The 16816-nt window shown below is 51.5% G+C and overlaps 1 protein-coding gene across 1 annotated transcript in view; it reads right to left on the bottom strand.

Annotated features, from left to right (window-relative positions):
• Positions 1–274: 274 nt before the first annotated feature.
• CLEC2L (C-type lectin domain family 2 member L) overlaps positions 275–16816 on the bottom strand; it is an 18291-nt gene continuing 1749 nt past the window's right edge. Inside the window, exons 4-8 of the mRNA XM_040259897.1 lie at positions 16555–16780; positions 6029–6103; positions 3572–3738; positions 2544–2644; positions 275–975 (exon numbers count right to left, since the gene is read on the bottom strand). Of these exons, the coding sequence (XP_040115831.1) occupies positions 864–975; positions 2544–2644; positions 3572–3738; positions 6029–6103; positions 16555–16780 (681 nt within the window). The 3' untranslated portion in view covers positions 275–863. The remainder of the gene's footprint in view (positions 976–2543; positions 2645–3571; positions 3739–6028; positions 6104–16554; positions 16781–16816) is intronic.

Here is a 16816-nt window from a genome sequence, read left to right as displayed (position 1 = left end):
TGTCTGGCACATGATAGGTGTGAATAAATGTTTGTCATGTTGAGTCGAATAGTAATGACGACGCCAGATGGAGCACACCCTTCAGACATCTAAGAATATCACAGTGGCCTGGCAACATTAAATGGTGCCCTGAGGCCACAGAGCGTGTTTTTGGCCTTGGTTCCTACACCTGTCGCCGGCCACACCAGTGCCTCTTGGTGGTCCCTCCCTAGACGGTCCTCCCGAGCCATGGCCCCTCCCCCAAGCCACGACCATGGAACAAACGGCAGCCGACTTCCCTGGACGCCAGTCATCTCTTTATTCCACCGGTGACCAACAGAGCAGCACCACAGACTTAGCAGGGGCCTGCCTGCGACCCCGGGCAAGGCCAGAGGGGTGGATGCAGGGGCCAGGTGAGGGGGCTGCCCTTCCTGCCTCCCCAGGAGCCAGGAGAGAGATGCCTGGGGAGGGGGTCCGTGTGTGCAGACAGTATGGCAGTCTGTCAGCCCCCAGCCTTCCTCAGAGCACCAGGGCCTCCAGAGGAAGAAATGCTCCAGGGTAGGGCCAGGGAGAGACCTGTTGGGCTGACTAAGGGTAGACTGTGAACTTGAGCGGGCGCTGTGTGCACACGTGTGCATAAGCAAGTGTGTCGGTGTGCATGTGTGTCTGGGGACAGGTGCCTACCATACTACTGAGCTCGTGGGAGTTGACTGCTGAGCCACAGGACCTGCCTGGGGCCAAGGAGACCAGGGATCAGGACTCGGGGGCTGGGGAAGAGCACCCCGGGGCAGAGAGCATCCTTCTCACTGCTTTGCCTTGGAGCGGAGCCCCGGGCCAGCAGGTCTTGGAGCCTGGTTGCAGGGTGGCCTCTGGCATGACCCACCTCACGTGTAGGCCATCTTGCTGCACACCCAGGGCCGGGTCATCAGGCAGTCTGTCGACACCAGCCTGGTGGGCTCCACGAAGACGCACTCCCCCGGGCCCGCAATGGGAAACCTGTGGCCAGGAGAGACGAGACCAGGCACTCACCTCTGGCAGATGCCACCCATCACTGGGCAGCCCCGGAGGCCCTGTGACTCGTCCTTCCCTCTGGAGCTGTCCTGCTCTGGGACAGTCCACCCCACAGACCTTGCTAGTGTGGCTCCCACCAACTCGCAACTCTGCACCACAGCTCCAGTTGCCCTGGTAACACCCACAGATGTGTCCTGGACGCACCCTACACTCCCCATCCGGTTTCCCTATCCTGCTGGCTCAGCTCACTCATCCCAGGAGACTGGGGCCCCATCTAGGACAAGCCTCCCCTGACCCCCCCACCCCATGGTACCCTGCCTGCACCTCTTACAGCTATTAATAGCACAGGGGGTTGTCCCTGCCTAAAATCAACCCTTTTGAAGCTCAACATTTCTTCTTAAACTCATTTGGTCACCCTGACCTGAGCCCCCCACCACCAAGGCCAGAACGGGGGTCTCAGAGGGTATCAGAAGGACCCCAGGAGGGAGTGGGGAGGCCAGAACCACGTCAGAGTGGTCAGAGAAGCGTGGCCCCAAGGCCCACTGGTTGCTGGGTGGTCAACATCCTGGGGCCCCAGCCTCCAGGGCTCCCCAGGTTCTGGGAGCAAGAAGCTTCCAGAAGGGGCGAGGCAGGGGCAGCAGCAAGGCAAGAGTTTCTCAGCAGCTCTGAGAACAGATCGGGGATGAGGTCAGGACAAGGAAAAAAGAGAATAAAGGAAGGGGCAGTGAGGACAAAGAGGCACCGGATGAAGAGTGCAGGACACAGGGAGACGCGGGGACAGGGAAGTCTTCGCGGCCCGAGGGTCACATCAGGTCAGCAGCTGTGCCCCGACCCAGCTCCTCAGGCCTAGCCCTCCAGCCTTAGGGTCTAGATCAGAGGCTGAGGTTCTTACGCCCCTGTGTGTGCTGCCCTGTGTCTCCCTAAGCCTAAAGTGCCCCCCCGCCCCACTGCCACCATCACCCCACCCATCCGCCACACAAATCAGATGCTCACTGCCACACCACGTGGGCCACACAAATAATAGCACCCCGGCACATGCCAGCAACACCCTCCAGGTGTTTGCTCTAAGAGGACCCTCCTGGGACCCATAGTTCAGATCCGATCCCCTTTCTCCTCAGCAAAACTGTGCAGGTGGCACGTGGCTGCCCAGCAGAGAGGTCCCAGCTCCTCCCCTCACTCACTATCAGGTGGGGCCATGTGGCTAAGTTCTGCCCAATGCAGAGGGCTGTCCTGGGATATCCTCCCCTTTCTCTGAGCCACACTGAGCCGTGCAGTGGGATGAGGGGATCACCAGATGGAAAGGGCCTGGGCCCCTTCCAGCAGCAGGAAGCTCTGATGCCTACGTGGGACAGGGCCACCAAACCAGGCTGGACTTTACTGGGGAGTGAGTAGTAAAGCCATTCCCATGCTCAGGTCTCTGTCCCTCACCCCTGACCCTACAGGTGAGTGGCTCTAGCTAACACAAAACCAAGTTCTCCCTCAGGAGGTTTGTCTGGGAGGCTAGGTTTTCCCCAGTTCACAGTTGGTGGCCAGGAGATGAAGCCTCAGCTCACGTGTCCGGGTCAAATGGGTCCCCGTTGACCCAATGGAATTCGTCCCCCACTCTGCGCAGGCCGATCCAGGGCTCCCTCCGTGTGAACTTGAACATGAATTCCTGCACCAAGGAAAAAGGGAAACCTCAGAGTCAGGTGCAGCCTCCTGACTGCTCACACATCTGCAGATGAACCTCAACTTGGAAGACTGGCTCTCAAGATGTGTGGACACCATGAGGGTGACACCTCACTGCACCCCAAGAGTGAGGAGCTGGGTTTACAGATGCACTGCAATGGCCTTCAAAGGACCTGGACTCTGGGGACATGCCAATGGGGCAGGAACCCTGAAATAGGGTTTGTCTCCTAGCTCAGGGACCCAGCATGCCAACATTCCTGATTTTCAGGAAGCCTGGGATTGCTTGATGGATTATCTGGGACTGGCTGTCCTGGGCCTTTCTCTGCAGAAAGAGGCTATTAGACTGTGTATCAGAGACAAACAGAAGTGATTTTAGACTTTGAATTACACGAACTGTTGCCTACAAAGTCCAAAAATGGCCAAGAGACCTGTTCATTGTGTTACATTCATATTTCTAGTGATGTAACTGTTTGGGGTGTTAGGTGGGACCTCAGACCCTGACATGGACTAGTTGAAGATGCCAATTTGATATACTGGAGTGGGTTGCCATGCCCTCCTCCAGGGGATCTTTCCAACCCAGGGATTGAGCCCAGGTCCCCCGCATAGCAGGCGGGTTCTTTACTGTCTGAGCCACCAGGGAATCCCTCACATTTCACAAGTGCCTGTATAATTTGTAAAACTTACACTTGACTCTGTTGAGCTCAGCAAACCAGCCTTGGAATGGACGCAGCTGGCCTTGACAAGAGCAGTGAGAACAAGAGCCCCTCGTGGAGCTGCTCAGATTCCACTTGCGGAGCCCACGTGCACACCCCACCCGTCTGGAAACAGGTCACAGGGGGCACCAGGTCCTTGGGCGTGGCTCTCCCGGATGGCCCCGCCCCTTTCCCCGACACGCCCCCGCACCCGCACGCACCAGCTCTTTCTGACTCTGGATCACAGCAAGTGCCGCTTCGTGGCTGTGGCAGTACTGCCGGCCCGTGTTCCAGTCTCTAGGTTCCTCCGAGAAGAAGTAGCATTTCCTTCCGTACAGCAGCCAGTCCTCCGGGCAGGGCGCTTCGCACTTGATGCAGCCCTTGGAGGCTGCAGGGAAGAGGAGGGACTCAGTAGCTGCCAGCACAGAGGGTCTCTGCCCGGCCCCCAAGAATCCCACTGTCTTTGGGACCGCCTGTCTTTGGTGACCATCAGTCATTCATCTCAGGGGAGGGCCTGTCACAGTGCCTGGCAGGTCGGAGGCTGGGGACTACATGAACAATTTGGCAGGGACACCCTGTAAGGGGAAGTATTACAGCAGGTTAACCCCCAGATTATGTTCTCTCTCTCAGCTCCTGGAGGCCGTGGAACCCTAAAAACTCGAATGAATCTGGTGACCACGCATCCTCTCTCTTCAGCCAGGGTGGGAACCATGCCAGGCTCCATGGGCTCCATAACCCCCCCACCCCAACCTGCAGCCCCCCAAACCCCCCCTCTGACCCCCACTCCCACCCGCTCTCATTGGCCACACCCTCGTCGGCTACGCTGCTGAACTGCTGGAAATTCCTTTTCAATGCTGAGTCCCAACCTGCCTTCCCGTTGTGACCTAGCTCCGCGTACCCAGGATCTGCCTCTGGAGTGACCTGGACAGACCTGCTCTGCCTTCTCCCTGAGGTAGGACCCACATCCCCCTCTTCCAGAACTGAACAGACACCGTCTCTTCCACAGTCCCTTGGAGGGGATGCTCTTAGACCTTCTCCATCCTGCCCGCCTCACTGTGATGCGCCCACGTCCCCCCTAAAATGCTGCCACCAGCACAGGCTGCGACACAGCTGTGCTCTGCCACCCAGCAGCGATCGCCATACCCCTTCCGGCTGCCCTGGATTTTCCAGTCTGCAGACTCTCCAATGAGAAGAATCTGTGTGTATGTGCATAGGTGCACTTTTCTGGGAAGGAAGCCCGGAGCTTCCATGCGATTCTCTAAGAGCCTCCTTGCCAAAAGGAATTCAGCCATACTCTTCAACTATTTTCCTATGATCTCCTTCCAAACCAGGGCCCCTGCCTAGAACACGTGTAAATCATGTTTAAATCTAAATGCAGGGTCATGTGTTTATTTCTTACACAGTCGCTTCATTCACGTTGGCTCATTTGCATTTTTAACGATGAATTTTAATCTTGATTTCTTTTTCACCTGGCCTGTGGAACACCCCTTTTTGGGTTGTATTGCCTACAAATTCCATAAGCATATTTTTTCGTTTGTTCTCATACAAGAAGGTTGATTAAAATGTAGACCAGAACAGAGTCAAGAACAGGCCCATGGTACTCAAGCGCCCAAGGGAGCTACCCCCCACGCCAACACCAATTAATTAATTAATTGGCACTCGGGCATTCCTGCTCAGTGAGCTGCAGGCCCGCTTAGAAGTATAGGCCATGCTTTTCCATGAGGATGTCCGAAGACTGTTGTGCTTTCCTCCAATCACAATATGCTTTGTTTACACATTGCCCTGCCCTCCCAACACAGCAGTAGAACAGTTTAATTTGTAGCAACTAGTCTAGGTAGATCCAAGCTGGTGGTCAGCACCTTCTTTTCTAAGCACCCACAGTGCCCTGCTTAGCCTGCATGCCCTGCAAGTGCGGGTTGGATAGAACTGATATTATCCATTTTGAGGTCTTAGGATGCTTCTCAAAGATTAAAGACAGAGGTCCTGAAATCACTTTGGCTTGAATCCATTACAAGCAGCAAAGCCCCAGGTCATATAGCCTGGCCTGCCTTAGTTGTAGCAGTTTCCTCTTTTTTATTCTTCCTTCAACCCTTTCAGTCCTGCCTGCCACTGTGTTTCCCTGGGCTCTCCTCCACAGAATGCCCTGTTCTGTGTTCCTCCTGGTCTCCAAGAAACTATTCATTCTTCAGGGTTTACCATATGGGAGACCCCCAGGCAATACCCTATCACTGGACAAGGGAGTTGATGTCATACTATACTTTAAAATATATATATCTCCAGCACTTAGCCCAGGGCCTAACACACAGCCAGGATAAATAAATGTTTGTTGAGTGAGTGAATGAGATCTTTAAGGCCCTTAACCCCAAACAGTCTCTTTCATGAAGCACTGCTCGCCTAACGCACACCAAGTTTGTTCAGTGTTCTTGAAGCATTTTTGTAATGGTACCTAAGTAGCATCTCCACTTTTGCTGCATGACTTAGTTAAGGGGATGGATATAATCGATGTGTGAACATATTATTTCAGGCTAAAATGTCATCTAGAGCCAACACTCTATTTCCTATTTACTTTGACCCCCACAAAGTTGACGATATGTCTGGAACCTTTCTTGACCTAATTTGACATGCTTTTGAAAGGTGTGTAGGAAATGGATTGCAAATGCTCTGACATCCATGCTCACCCAAGATGCTCATCACCACCAGGATGGCGAACAGAAGCACTGCGATGGCCCCCAGCAGGAGACGCGTGGTGGTGTCTGAGGAGAGAGAAAGGGATTGATTATGGCCCATCCCCACCACCCATTCCCACTGCCAACCCCAAATCCTGATACTGAGAAACTGGGGCTGAGCCCAGCACTCTGTGTTTGAACAAGCCCTCCAGGGCAGTGGCCCCCAACCTTTTTGGCACCAGGGACCGGTTTCATGGAACACAATTTTTCCATGGAGCAGGGATGAGGGGGAGGGATGATTTGGGGATGATTCAAGTGCATTACATGTATTGTGCACTTTTCTTCTAATTTAATGCCAATGCTGATCTGATAGGAGGTACCAGTCCAGTCCACAGGCTGGAGGTTGGAGACCTCTGGTCCAGGCCATCCTGATGCTGAAGTCTGAAATGCCATTCTCAAGCACAGGTTTGTCTGATTCCGTGATACTTCTGCTTAAAAACCCTCCCGCAGGGATACACAGTTGAACTCTTTCTGTGGCTGTTAGCACTTTCCAGTCTCTCATCTCCTGCTGCTTCTCTACCTCATCCCCAGTTTCAGCCAGACAGACTCCTTGAAATACCCAGTTCACCCTCTTAGCCCTGTGGCTGGATCTTTGCTCCCAAAGTGCTCCTCTTCCACTTCTGTCTCTTGAAATTCTGCCCCACACCCTCCATCCTCTTCAGGAAGGCTTTCCTGAGCCTCCGGCTTCTCCTTTTAAAACTTTATTTATTTATTGTTCTCACCCCAAATTTTAATTTGATTTTTTAAATGCTCATAGCAGGTTTATTCACAATGGCACCAAAATGGAAACAAGCTAAATGTCCATCAAAGGGAGAATGGATAAAATGTTGGGCATTCATTCAGTGGAATCCTGCACAGCAGTTCTTTAACTCTCTATTTTATATTGGCGTGTAATTGATTAACAATGATGTGTTCCTTTCAGGTGTATACAACAAAGTGATTCATTATATATATATATCTGTCCTTTTTCAAATTCTTTTCCCACTTAGGTTGTTACATAATATTCAACAGCGTTCCCTGTGCAATACAGTAGGTCTTGTTGGTTATTTTAAGTAGAGCAGTGTGTACATGTCAGTCCCTCCCCTCAGTCCTTCCCACTGGTAACATAAGTTCCTTCTCTAAATCTATGAGTCTGTTTCTGTTTTGTAAATAAATTCATTTGTATCCTTTTGTTTCTTTTAGATTCCACATATAAATGATATCATACAATATTTATGCTTCTCTGTGTGTGGCAATCTCTAGATCCATCCATGTTGCTGCAAATGGCATTTAATTTGATATTTAATGAAATAACCCTTATAGACTTTAGACATAGGGTTTTTGAAAGTTTTATTAATTGTGATACAATACATATAACATAAAAGTTGCCTTTTTAACTATGCTCAAGGGTGCAATGCATGGTGTTAATTCCATTCACAAAGTTGTGCACTCATCCCCATGATCTACTTGTAACACTTTTTCATCATGTCAAACAGAAACTCTGTACTGATCAAGCATTAACGCCTCATTCCCAACCCCCTCCAGCCCCTGCTCATCTCTCATTCACTGACTCTATATATTCACCTATCCTAAGTACCTCATGTAAATGGACTCATATCTGTCTTTTGGGGTCTGATTTCTTTTGCTTAACATATTGTTTTCAGTGTTCATCCATACTGTAGCACGTATCAAAATTTCATTCCTTTTTGTGGCTGAATAATATTGCATTGTATGATTACATACATTTTGTTTATCCATCCATCCGTTGACAGACAGTTGGACTGTTTCCATCTTTTAGTTATTATGAATCATCCTGCTGTGAGCATTGGCCAACAAAGATCTGTTTGAGTCCCCGTTTTCAACTCTTTGGGGTATATATCTAGAAGTAGAATTGCTGGATCACATGGTAATTCCACGTTTAACTTTTTGAGGACGCACCAAACTGGTTTCCACAGCTGCAACACCATTCTGCGTTCTACCAGAGATGCCGACACCACATGTTCTAATTTCTCCATCTCCTCACCAACACTTGTTAGCTTCCACTTTTGTTTGTTATAGCCATCCTAGTAGATGTGAAAAGTGAAAGTCACTCAGTCGTGTCAGACTCTGTGCGACCCTATGGACTGTAGTCTGCCAGCCTCCTCTGTCCATAAAATTCTCCAGGCCAGAATACTGGAGTGGGTGGCTGGTGCCTTCTCCAAGGAGTCTTCCCAACTCAGTGATCAAACCCAGGTCTCCCACATTGCAGGCTCATCTTTACCAGCTGAGCCACCAGTAGATGAGAATCCCCTTTTTGTTTTTAAGTCCTTTAAAAATGTTTTATGTTATATATGTGCATAGATGAAAGAACCACCTCCACAGCCCACGCTGGGTTGTCCACCTGTATGAACTAAGTACCAAAGTCAAGAGGAAGTACCTATTAATAGAAACATCTACAGCAATTCAGCATTCCTGTGACACCCAAGTTCCTGATACTGTTTCTAGCAATTCATCTGTATGGTACTTCACAACAGATTGGGAAAAGAAACCTGGTCCTTTATCAAGGATCTGCAAAGCAACAGATCCAAAGTAAGAAATTCTACCAGGCTTCACTACACAACCAAAGAACATCGCCCCTTCCATAGAGGCAACTACTTCCAATTCCTTCAGCGAATTCTTTCGGTATTTACCTCCAAATCTCTAAAGGCTTTGTGTCAAGAAGTCAATACTGCTCAACTTTTCTATTTAAGACATTACTTATTGACGTTCCACAATAATGAGGAAGATTTAATTCTCTGCATTACTGTCCCACCCTGACCACTCACATACTACTTACCCTCTCAACGTCATAGTTTGGGTTGAGGTTTTTTTTTTTTTTTGGCCATGCCACACAGCTTGTGGGATCTTAGCTCTCCCGACCAGGAATAAAACCTGCACCTCCTGCAGTGGAAGCGAGGAATCTTAACCACTGGACCACCGGGGAAGTCTCAGTGTTCTTTTCTTATGACAATGTAAGTGCTGCTGCCAGCAAGCTATGCAGTGTATTACGATCGTTATTTCTACACAGTTTCTTGTTTCCCTGTAAGTAATCATTTTCCTTTGCCTACACTTCTGTGTGCTCATCCTGATTTCAACTCCAAAGCTCCTTTAAGCTGATGAGGCAAAATCCGGAATTCTACTCCACTTCTTAGTCTTCACAGGCTAACAAAATCCCCAGACTAGATGGCCGAAGCAACAGACGCACGTCTCTCCCCCAGTTCTGGAGGCTGGCGAGCGCAGGATCAAGGTGACCAGCAGATCCTTTCTTGGTCAGGGCTCCCATGGTGGGGTTAACGCACTTACAAAAAGAGGACAAGGCACAGAGCAGAGAGCGGGAGCCCTCACATCCATTTTGCCTTTTGCTCTATTTCCTGTAGATGTATTTAAACTTTATCTTCTCACTCTCTACTGAATCTTTTATTTTTACGATTATTTTTAACTTGCAAGGTTTTGGGGGATTTATTGCTGCTGTTCCCTGAATACTCCCTCTTAAAACATCCTGTTCTTACTTTAATGATGTGAAATTTTCTCTTCTCTCTCTGAATAATACTGACGGTTTTTTAGCTGATATTTTTTGGGGGAAGCAGGAGGGTTGGGGGGAGAGGTGGGCAGAAAGTTTAGTCTATATAATCACTGTTTTTTCCACACTGCTTCCCCCCACCCCTCCCCACCCCTCTGCCGTTCATGTGTTTTAATCTCTAGCTTCCATGTCAGGGACTTTCCTCATACATCTCAAGATCCTTGGTTATTTGTTCATGATTAAGGCAGGAGGAATAAGACTTTATTGGTGCCTCTGAGGCCGTGAGAGGAGCTTATTAACTGTGGAGGTCATGGCAGAGTGACCTGACTGGGTCAGTCCTCAAGGCTCTCTCTTTAACACTTGATTTTATTTTTTAAAAAATATTTATTTATTTGACTGTGCTGGGTCCTAGTTGTGGCCTATGGGATCTTAGTTCCCTAACCAGGAATTGAACCTGGGGCCCCTGCCTTGGGAGCACCAGGTCTTAGCCACTGGACCACCAGGGAAGTCCAGCTCTCTGTTTGTGGACCTCCTTGGGGTTCTCCTTTTGGGTCAGCATCCCTGGGGGCTGCCCCTCTGTTTTCACTCATGGAGGATGTAGTCTTGGCTGTGAGAAGAGGCGAGGAGGCCATCCTCAGCCCTCAATCTGTAGATGCTGCCTTGTTTGCTCTCAAATGTTCTGGTGTCTGGATGCCCTCTCTCCCAGGGCAGAGGGCTGGGGAGAGGCTCACAGAGTGGGAAGAGGACTGGGGACCTGAAGTCTTCCTAGTAAGGGTTCACCCAGCCCTCCTGACATCAGCTCCCTCTTCACTCACTGCTTTGCTGACCAGTGTGGGGTCCTGCATGCTCCTCTGCTTCCTGAACTTTCTAAGGCCAGGGGAGTCAGTGTCAGTTATTGATGACTGATCATCATTGATAATCATCATTGATCCCTAGCTCCCAACTGTGTTGCTATTGTTTTCTCGCCTGTTATTATTCTTGTGGTCTTTTTAAAAAATCCCTTCATTGGATTTTTAAGGGAAAGAAAAATGCATGTCTTCAGTCTGCCGTCTTTACTTGAAAGTCCCTTTATTGGGACTTTCCTGGTGGTCCCGTGGTTAAGACTGCGCTTCCAGTGTGGGGGGCATGGGTTTGATCCCTGGTCAGGGACCTAAGATCCTACATGCTGCAGTGACCCCCTCCCAAATAAAAGGGAAAAAAACCCTTTTACTATTGTGTGAGTTTCAGAAGGGAAAGATGCACGTGTTTAGTCTGCCATCTTTACTTGCAAGTCCAACAGACATTTGGGAGTCCTTCCTGTGGCATGGTTTGTACTGACAACCGAGCAGGATCCAGAGGTGGGTGGCTCCAGGCCCATTAAGAGCAGAGGGCTGAACCCCCTCTGTGTCGGCTCTGCCATCCCCAGGGGCTGCGTGTTGTAAGGCTGATGCCCTTGAGCTGCATGGTGGCGCCAGTGGCAAGCACACTGTGAATCTTTCTTTTCCTTCCGTAAACACTCTCAGTTCTCATCGTAAACCACTTCACCTGGGTTCACATCCCAGCTCTGCCACTTTCTTGTGGCAAAGTTACTTAGCTTCTATTTCATTTTCCTCGTCTTTAAGACAAAGTCATCATAGTATCTGCCTCTTAGAATTTTATGAGAATTCAACAAATAGTGCTTAGAGCAGTGCCTGGCACAGTAAGCTCTCCTTCAGTGTCAACAACTACCATCATGATGGTTATTGGCCCACAGGCTCCTTTTGGGTAGTTTTTCAGTTCCCCGGTCATGTCTGACTCTTTGCGACCCCGTGGACTGTAGCACACCAGGCTTCCCTGTCCCTCATCATCTCCCAGAGCTTGCCCAAGTTCATGTCCATTGAGTCGGTCCTTTGGTGTAAGGGTTGTGCTTTCCTCACCTTTGGGTTCCCTCTAACAGGGCACAGTCATCGCCTGGCATGTTACAGAGCCCCCTCTGGGGCTGGAAACACACAGGGAATCTAGTTGCCTTGAATGACAATGCCCTTGACCGTGTGGATATACACCTGCTCTCAGGGAAAGGGGAGTCTGTGCCCGCATCTCCAACATCACCAGAACGGAGGACTCTCCTCCTCTTTAACGGGATAACTGCCCTGGACACTATGCTGTGCACAGAGCTACAGGATCTGACTCTTCGTTCACTCCCGAGGGTGGCCTTGGAGCTGGACAACCCCAGACAATGTGGTATTAGTTTCCTGGGTCAACATAACAAAGCATCACAAACTAGGTGGCTTAAAACACCAGAAATGTGTCGTCTCATAGCTCTGAGGCCTGCTGCTGCTGCTGCTAAGTCGTTTCAGTCGTGTCCGACTCTGTGCGACCCCATAGACAGCAGCCCACCAGGCTCCCCCGTCCCTGGGATTCTCCAGGCAAGAACACTGGAGTGGGTTGCCATTTCCTTCTCCAATGCGTGAAAGTGAAGTTGCTCAGTCGTGTCCGACAGCTCTGAGGCCTAGAAGTCCACAATCAAGGTGTCCGCAAGCCGTGCTCCCTCTGAGACCTGTAGGCAAATTCTTCCTGGCATTGTGCTCATTTCTCCTGGTTCACTGGTGATCTCCGGCCCTCCTGGGCTTGCAGTTGCATCACGCCAGCCTCTGCCTTCACTGTTGCATCCTTCTCCCTGTGTGTCTGTCTTCATGTGACCGTCTCTTAGAAGGACACCAGTCACACTGGGTTAGAAGCCCACTCTACCCCAGTATGCCCTCATCTGAGCTAATTACACCCGCAGTGACCATATTTCCAAATAAGGTCACAATCTGAGGAACTGTGGAGTTAAGATTTCAACACATCTTTTAGGGGGATACAATTCAAGCCAGAACAAATGTCTAACTCAGCAATCCTTCCTTGTATGCACTGGCCTTTATTAAATGGAGTTTGAGGGTGCAGTTTACTTATGTTATAAAAGCGTACAATTTAGCCTAATGTTAGAAAGAACAACTGAAAAAATTTGGCTTCCAAGCCCAGACAAATCCCCTGACAACGCTCATATCACAGTGCAAAAAAGAGTCATAGCTGACGTCCCTAAGTTGACAGTCAAAAACTCTCAAATGTAGAGTTTGGTAATTTTTAAAATTTTAAGAGGCTTTGCTAAATGCGTGTGTGTGGTTTTGAGCAGGAAGTTGTGGGTTTATGCCTAATCAAGAAACTTTCAACATTAAAAATTCAGAATTGGTGAGCACTGAAAAATCTATAGCCTGAGATTTGCAGAATCATCTGTGGCCCCCTTCCTGTACCCCCCAGGCTGCTTTTCATCACCCCCGCATCCCCAGTGCCAGAAATATTCCCATCTCCAATCACCTCCAGTCTTTCCAGCACCCAGATGGCAGCTCTGGATCACTTTTGCAAACTGTCCCCCAAGGCTGAGGGTGGAAGGAAAGGTTAATAGCCACAGAGAGAGGACTCAATTGGAAGAATTCCTGTTTGGCTTCCTATTTATAAAGCTAACTGTTCATCAAAGGAAAGTCTTAAAGACCTGGGCTCTAATCTCGGCTTTAGATTTAAGATGTTTTCCATGTCACTTAACCTGTGAAGAGGAAAAAATATCTGCTGAAGGCGGCAGGGTCGTCTGAGGCGCACACGGAGGAGAGCTGCGTGCATCACAAGCACAACTTGATTCTCTCCAATTAGCCTCATCGAGCCCCGTACCCTTGGTCAGGTCAGGACAGGGTAAGAGCTCGCACGTCAGAGGGCCTCGTGGCAAACCCAGCGGGGTTTCACGTGTGACAGAGCAACGTGTGTCCTTGGGCAGGACACTGATCCTCTCTGAGTCTCCGTTTCCACGACACTTACCCAGTCCGTGGAAGGGCAGATGTGAGGGTTAAATGTGACAGTTATAGGAAAGCCCCAGCACGGGGCTGGCACATAGTAGGGGCTTGATAAATATTCAGCATGTAGTAATAAAGGAGCACAGGTCCCTTGAGGGCTCAGCTTGGTCAAATCAAGAAGTCTCAAGACAAGGACTTCCCTGGCTGTCCGGTAGTTAGGACTCTGCACTTCCAATGCAGGGGGGCAGGGTTCAATAGCTGGTCAGGGAATTAAGACCCCACATACCCCGCAGCTCAGCCAGAAGAAGAAGTCTCAAAACAGATGCTTGGCTAAGCAAGGGCTGCAAAATAAATCTCTTGGTGCACAGACATGGCAGACCACTCATTCCATCATGAGGGTTTCATCATGGGCTCATTAAGTGGGCCCCAGTTTCATCCTTGGGTCAGGAAAATCCCCTGGAGAAAGGCATGGCAATCCACTTCAGTATTCTTGGACTTCCCTGGTGGCTCAGATGGTATAGAATCCGCCTGCAATGTGGGAGACTTGGATTCAATCCCTGGGTTGGGAAGATCCCCTGGAGGAGGGCATGGCAACCCACACCAGTATTCTTGCCTGGAGAATCCCATGGACAGAGGAGCTAGGCGGGCTATAGTCCATGGAGTCGCAAAGAGTGGGACACAACTGAATGACTTAGCATGCACACAGTTCAGGGTGGGGTGTGGACTCACAGTAGGCAGACCAGCAGTCAAAGGATTTCGGTTGAGCAGACAGTCACACACTTTGCCTGGGTTCCCCCACCCGGCTCTAGGGACTGGGGAAAGGGGTCACCTGCACACACCCTCCACCCCAGCACCTCTGTCTGTGTAGGCCTGAGAGGCAGAAATCCTTCTCTAGCTTAGCAGGTGGGAAAACTGAAACTTGGGCAAGTTTGAAAATCTGCCAGTGCACTGGCAGTGAAAGGATCTGGCTCAGGCTTGGCCAACCCTAGAATTCATTCTCTCTGCCCCTCAACAGGCTGCCTCGGCCCCTACCCCACGATCTCTTCAGGCACAGGGATTACCCTGTGCCGAGAGGTGCACCAGCACACTGGGCCCTCCAGGAGTGTGTGTGGGAAGGGAGGAAGAGTGAATGAGTTGGGGGGGTGGGCGGTGGTGGCCAGCACAGGGCAGGACCTTGGAGAGCACCATCCTGGTTTGAGAGCTCCCCTCTTTCTGTGGGAGATGCGGTGCCCAGGGAACACCCAGGAGATGCTCAGGGGACCAGAGGGGAGGCCCCTGGCAAGGACACAGACTCCACGTGCTAAAACAATGGGAAAGGCTCATAGGCCCCAGAGGCTGAGCCACCAAGGTCCACAGGCATCAGAGTGGGCCTGCTTCTGATGGACCATGCGAACAAGGGCAAGGGACCAGACGTGCCCCGAGACCCAGAGTCAGGCCAGGTAGGGAGCCATGCCCGGACAGGTGAGATGAGGCTGGGCCACAGGTAAACACAGACCACAGGGTGGCCCGGAAGACCCAGTGTCCTGAGAGACCCCCTGGAGCACTTCCTGCTGGGCGTGCAGCCTCTTCTTCAGCCTAACTTGCAGGTGGTTGGGAGTCACCCCTGGGAGTAGGAAGCAGACGGGGCCAAGGTCAGGATGAGGAGTAAGACAGGAGGCAGCAAGCGGAGGTGTTGAAAGAGGCCACACCGCCTCTGAAATGGCCCTAACTCCTGGGGGTTAGAGCTAGGTTGGGGCAGATCCTGGAGAAATGCTTACGAATGAATGAGTGGAGAATACAGGTAAGAGGCGTGAGCAACTTCAAGAAATAACTTGGGCGGGAGGGAAGCAGGGTGTCACATGCAAATCTAACAATGTGCCCGGAGACACATGTCAAAGAGAGGGGTCTGTCCACCTTTATCCTGCTCAGCTCTTCTCAGCCCGAAGCCCCTCTGCAAAAGTTCTCCAAGTTCCAACATCTTTGCCTCCTTTGTCCCAAATCACCACCCAGGTGTCCAGCTTTCCCCCAAGTCTGCACTTCTCACCCACCCTGCCCTCAGGCCATCCGTTTCTCCCAGTCCACCCACCTTAGGGCCAAATGCAGACACAGCTGCCCCATCTCTCCCTCCTCGGCTGGCACTGGCTATGTCCCTCCTCTGACCACAGCTCCACCTTCCTCGCTGACCTGGCCTTGGTCTGACCCCTCTGGGCCACCACCACTTTTCCAGGGGCAAACTCGCTTGGAAAATGAAACCCGCTTCATTTTCATTCTATGCTTTAAATCTCTCAGTAGTTGCCTCAGACAAAGTCCAAACTCTTTGGCAAGGCCTGGGTCGCCGTTCACAATCTGGGTCCTCCAGACTCCTCTCTTCTCACCCCTCCCTGACCCTGTACTCTGAAGGTCAGTTCCCCACAAGGGACAGGCTAGCTCTCACTATATGACCCCTGAACATGTTACTCCTCTTTCCATATGTCTATGAGGTCACCTACTCCAGGAAGTCCTCCTATCCTGATATGGCTGGGTAATCCAGCTTAGGGCTTCCCTTAGCTGATGCTGTCCGGGTCCTCAGCCTTGGGACTCTGGGTGTCAAGAGCACTAAGAAACTTCAGAGGACCAGCCCTCTGGCCACACCTCCCACACCACACACCACCAGCGGCCACACAAGCAGACTGGGAGAACTCATGAACTTAAACTCTCTTTTCCACTTTGGTTACCGCCCCCCTTGGCCAGTCAGGGGTCACCTCCTGAGCCCCTCTGACTGAAAGAGGTAGGTGGGACCCCTGCAGGTTCTCCAGTCCAACACCTCCAGGCCTTCACCCCCACCTCCCAGCCAACCCCTTCTCACAGGGCATTAACACCGCGACTGGGGTCTACAGCTTTTGAGCTTTGCCCAGGGCGTTTTCACTGCTGGAGAGTCAAGCCACTCTCTCAATATGCCTCCCAGGTAAGGGCGGGACAGTAACCGCCCCCTTCACTCGTGAGGAAATTGAAGCTCAGCGCGTGAAACCTACTCCCAAGGTCAGAGTGTGAGTTAGCTGCAGAGATAGGTGGTCCCCAGTTACCTCCTTCCCACTGCCCCACATTGTGGCATCCGACGTCCTGACATCCATCCTCGGGAGTCCAGAGTCGCCCTCCCCGCCCTCCCCATGGGAGATCGGCCAAGGTGACTCTATCCCGCCTCTCGCGTCCCGCTCACCGCTTACCCTCCAAGGCCGCCTTCCAGCTGGTGCTGCCCTCGTAGCCCGACCCCGATCGCCGCAGCAGCCCCTCTGGACCGCGGCCCTCCGCCTCGGCGGGCGAGCGCGGCCTGGGGGCGGCAGGGGCTGGCGCGGGGCGAACGGCGGGAGGCGGCGGCGGCCGGGTGCGCGCGGGGGGCTCCCGGGCCGGCTCCAATGCCCCGCGCCCGCCGCCCCGCGCCCGCGCTAGCCCCTGCCGCCCCCAGGCCGCGCTCGCCCGCCGAGGCGG

This window comes from Oryx dammah, unplaced genomic scaffold, assembly GCF_014754425.2.
Source record: "Oryx dammah isolate SB20612 unplaced genomic scaffold, SCBI_Odam_1.1 HiC_scaffold_18, whole genome shotgun sequence".
Taxonomy (NCBI): domain Eukaryota; kingdom Metazoa; phylum Chordata; class Mammalia; order Artiodactyla; family Bovidae; genus Oryx; species Oryx dammah.
Note: the sequence above shows the minus strand (reverse complement) of the source record. Positions and strands in the feature narration are given on the sequence as shown.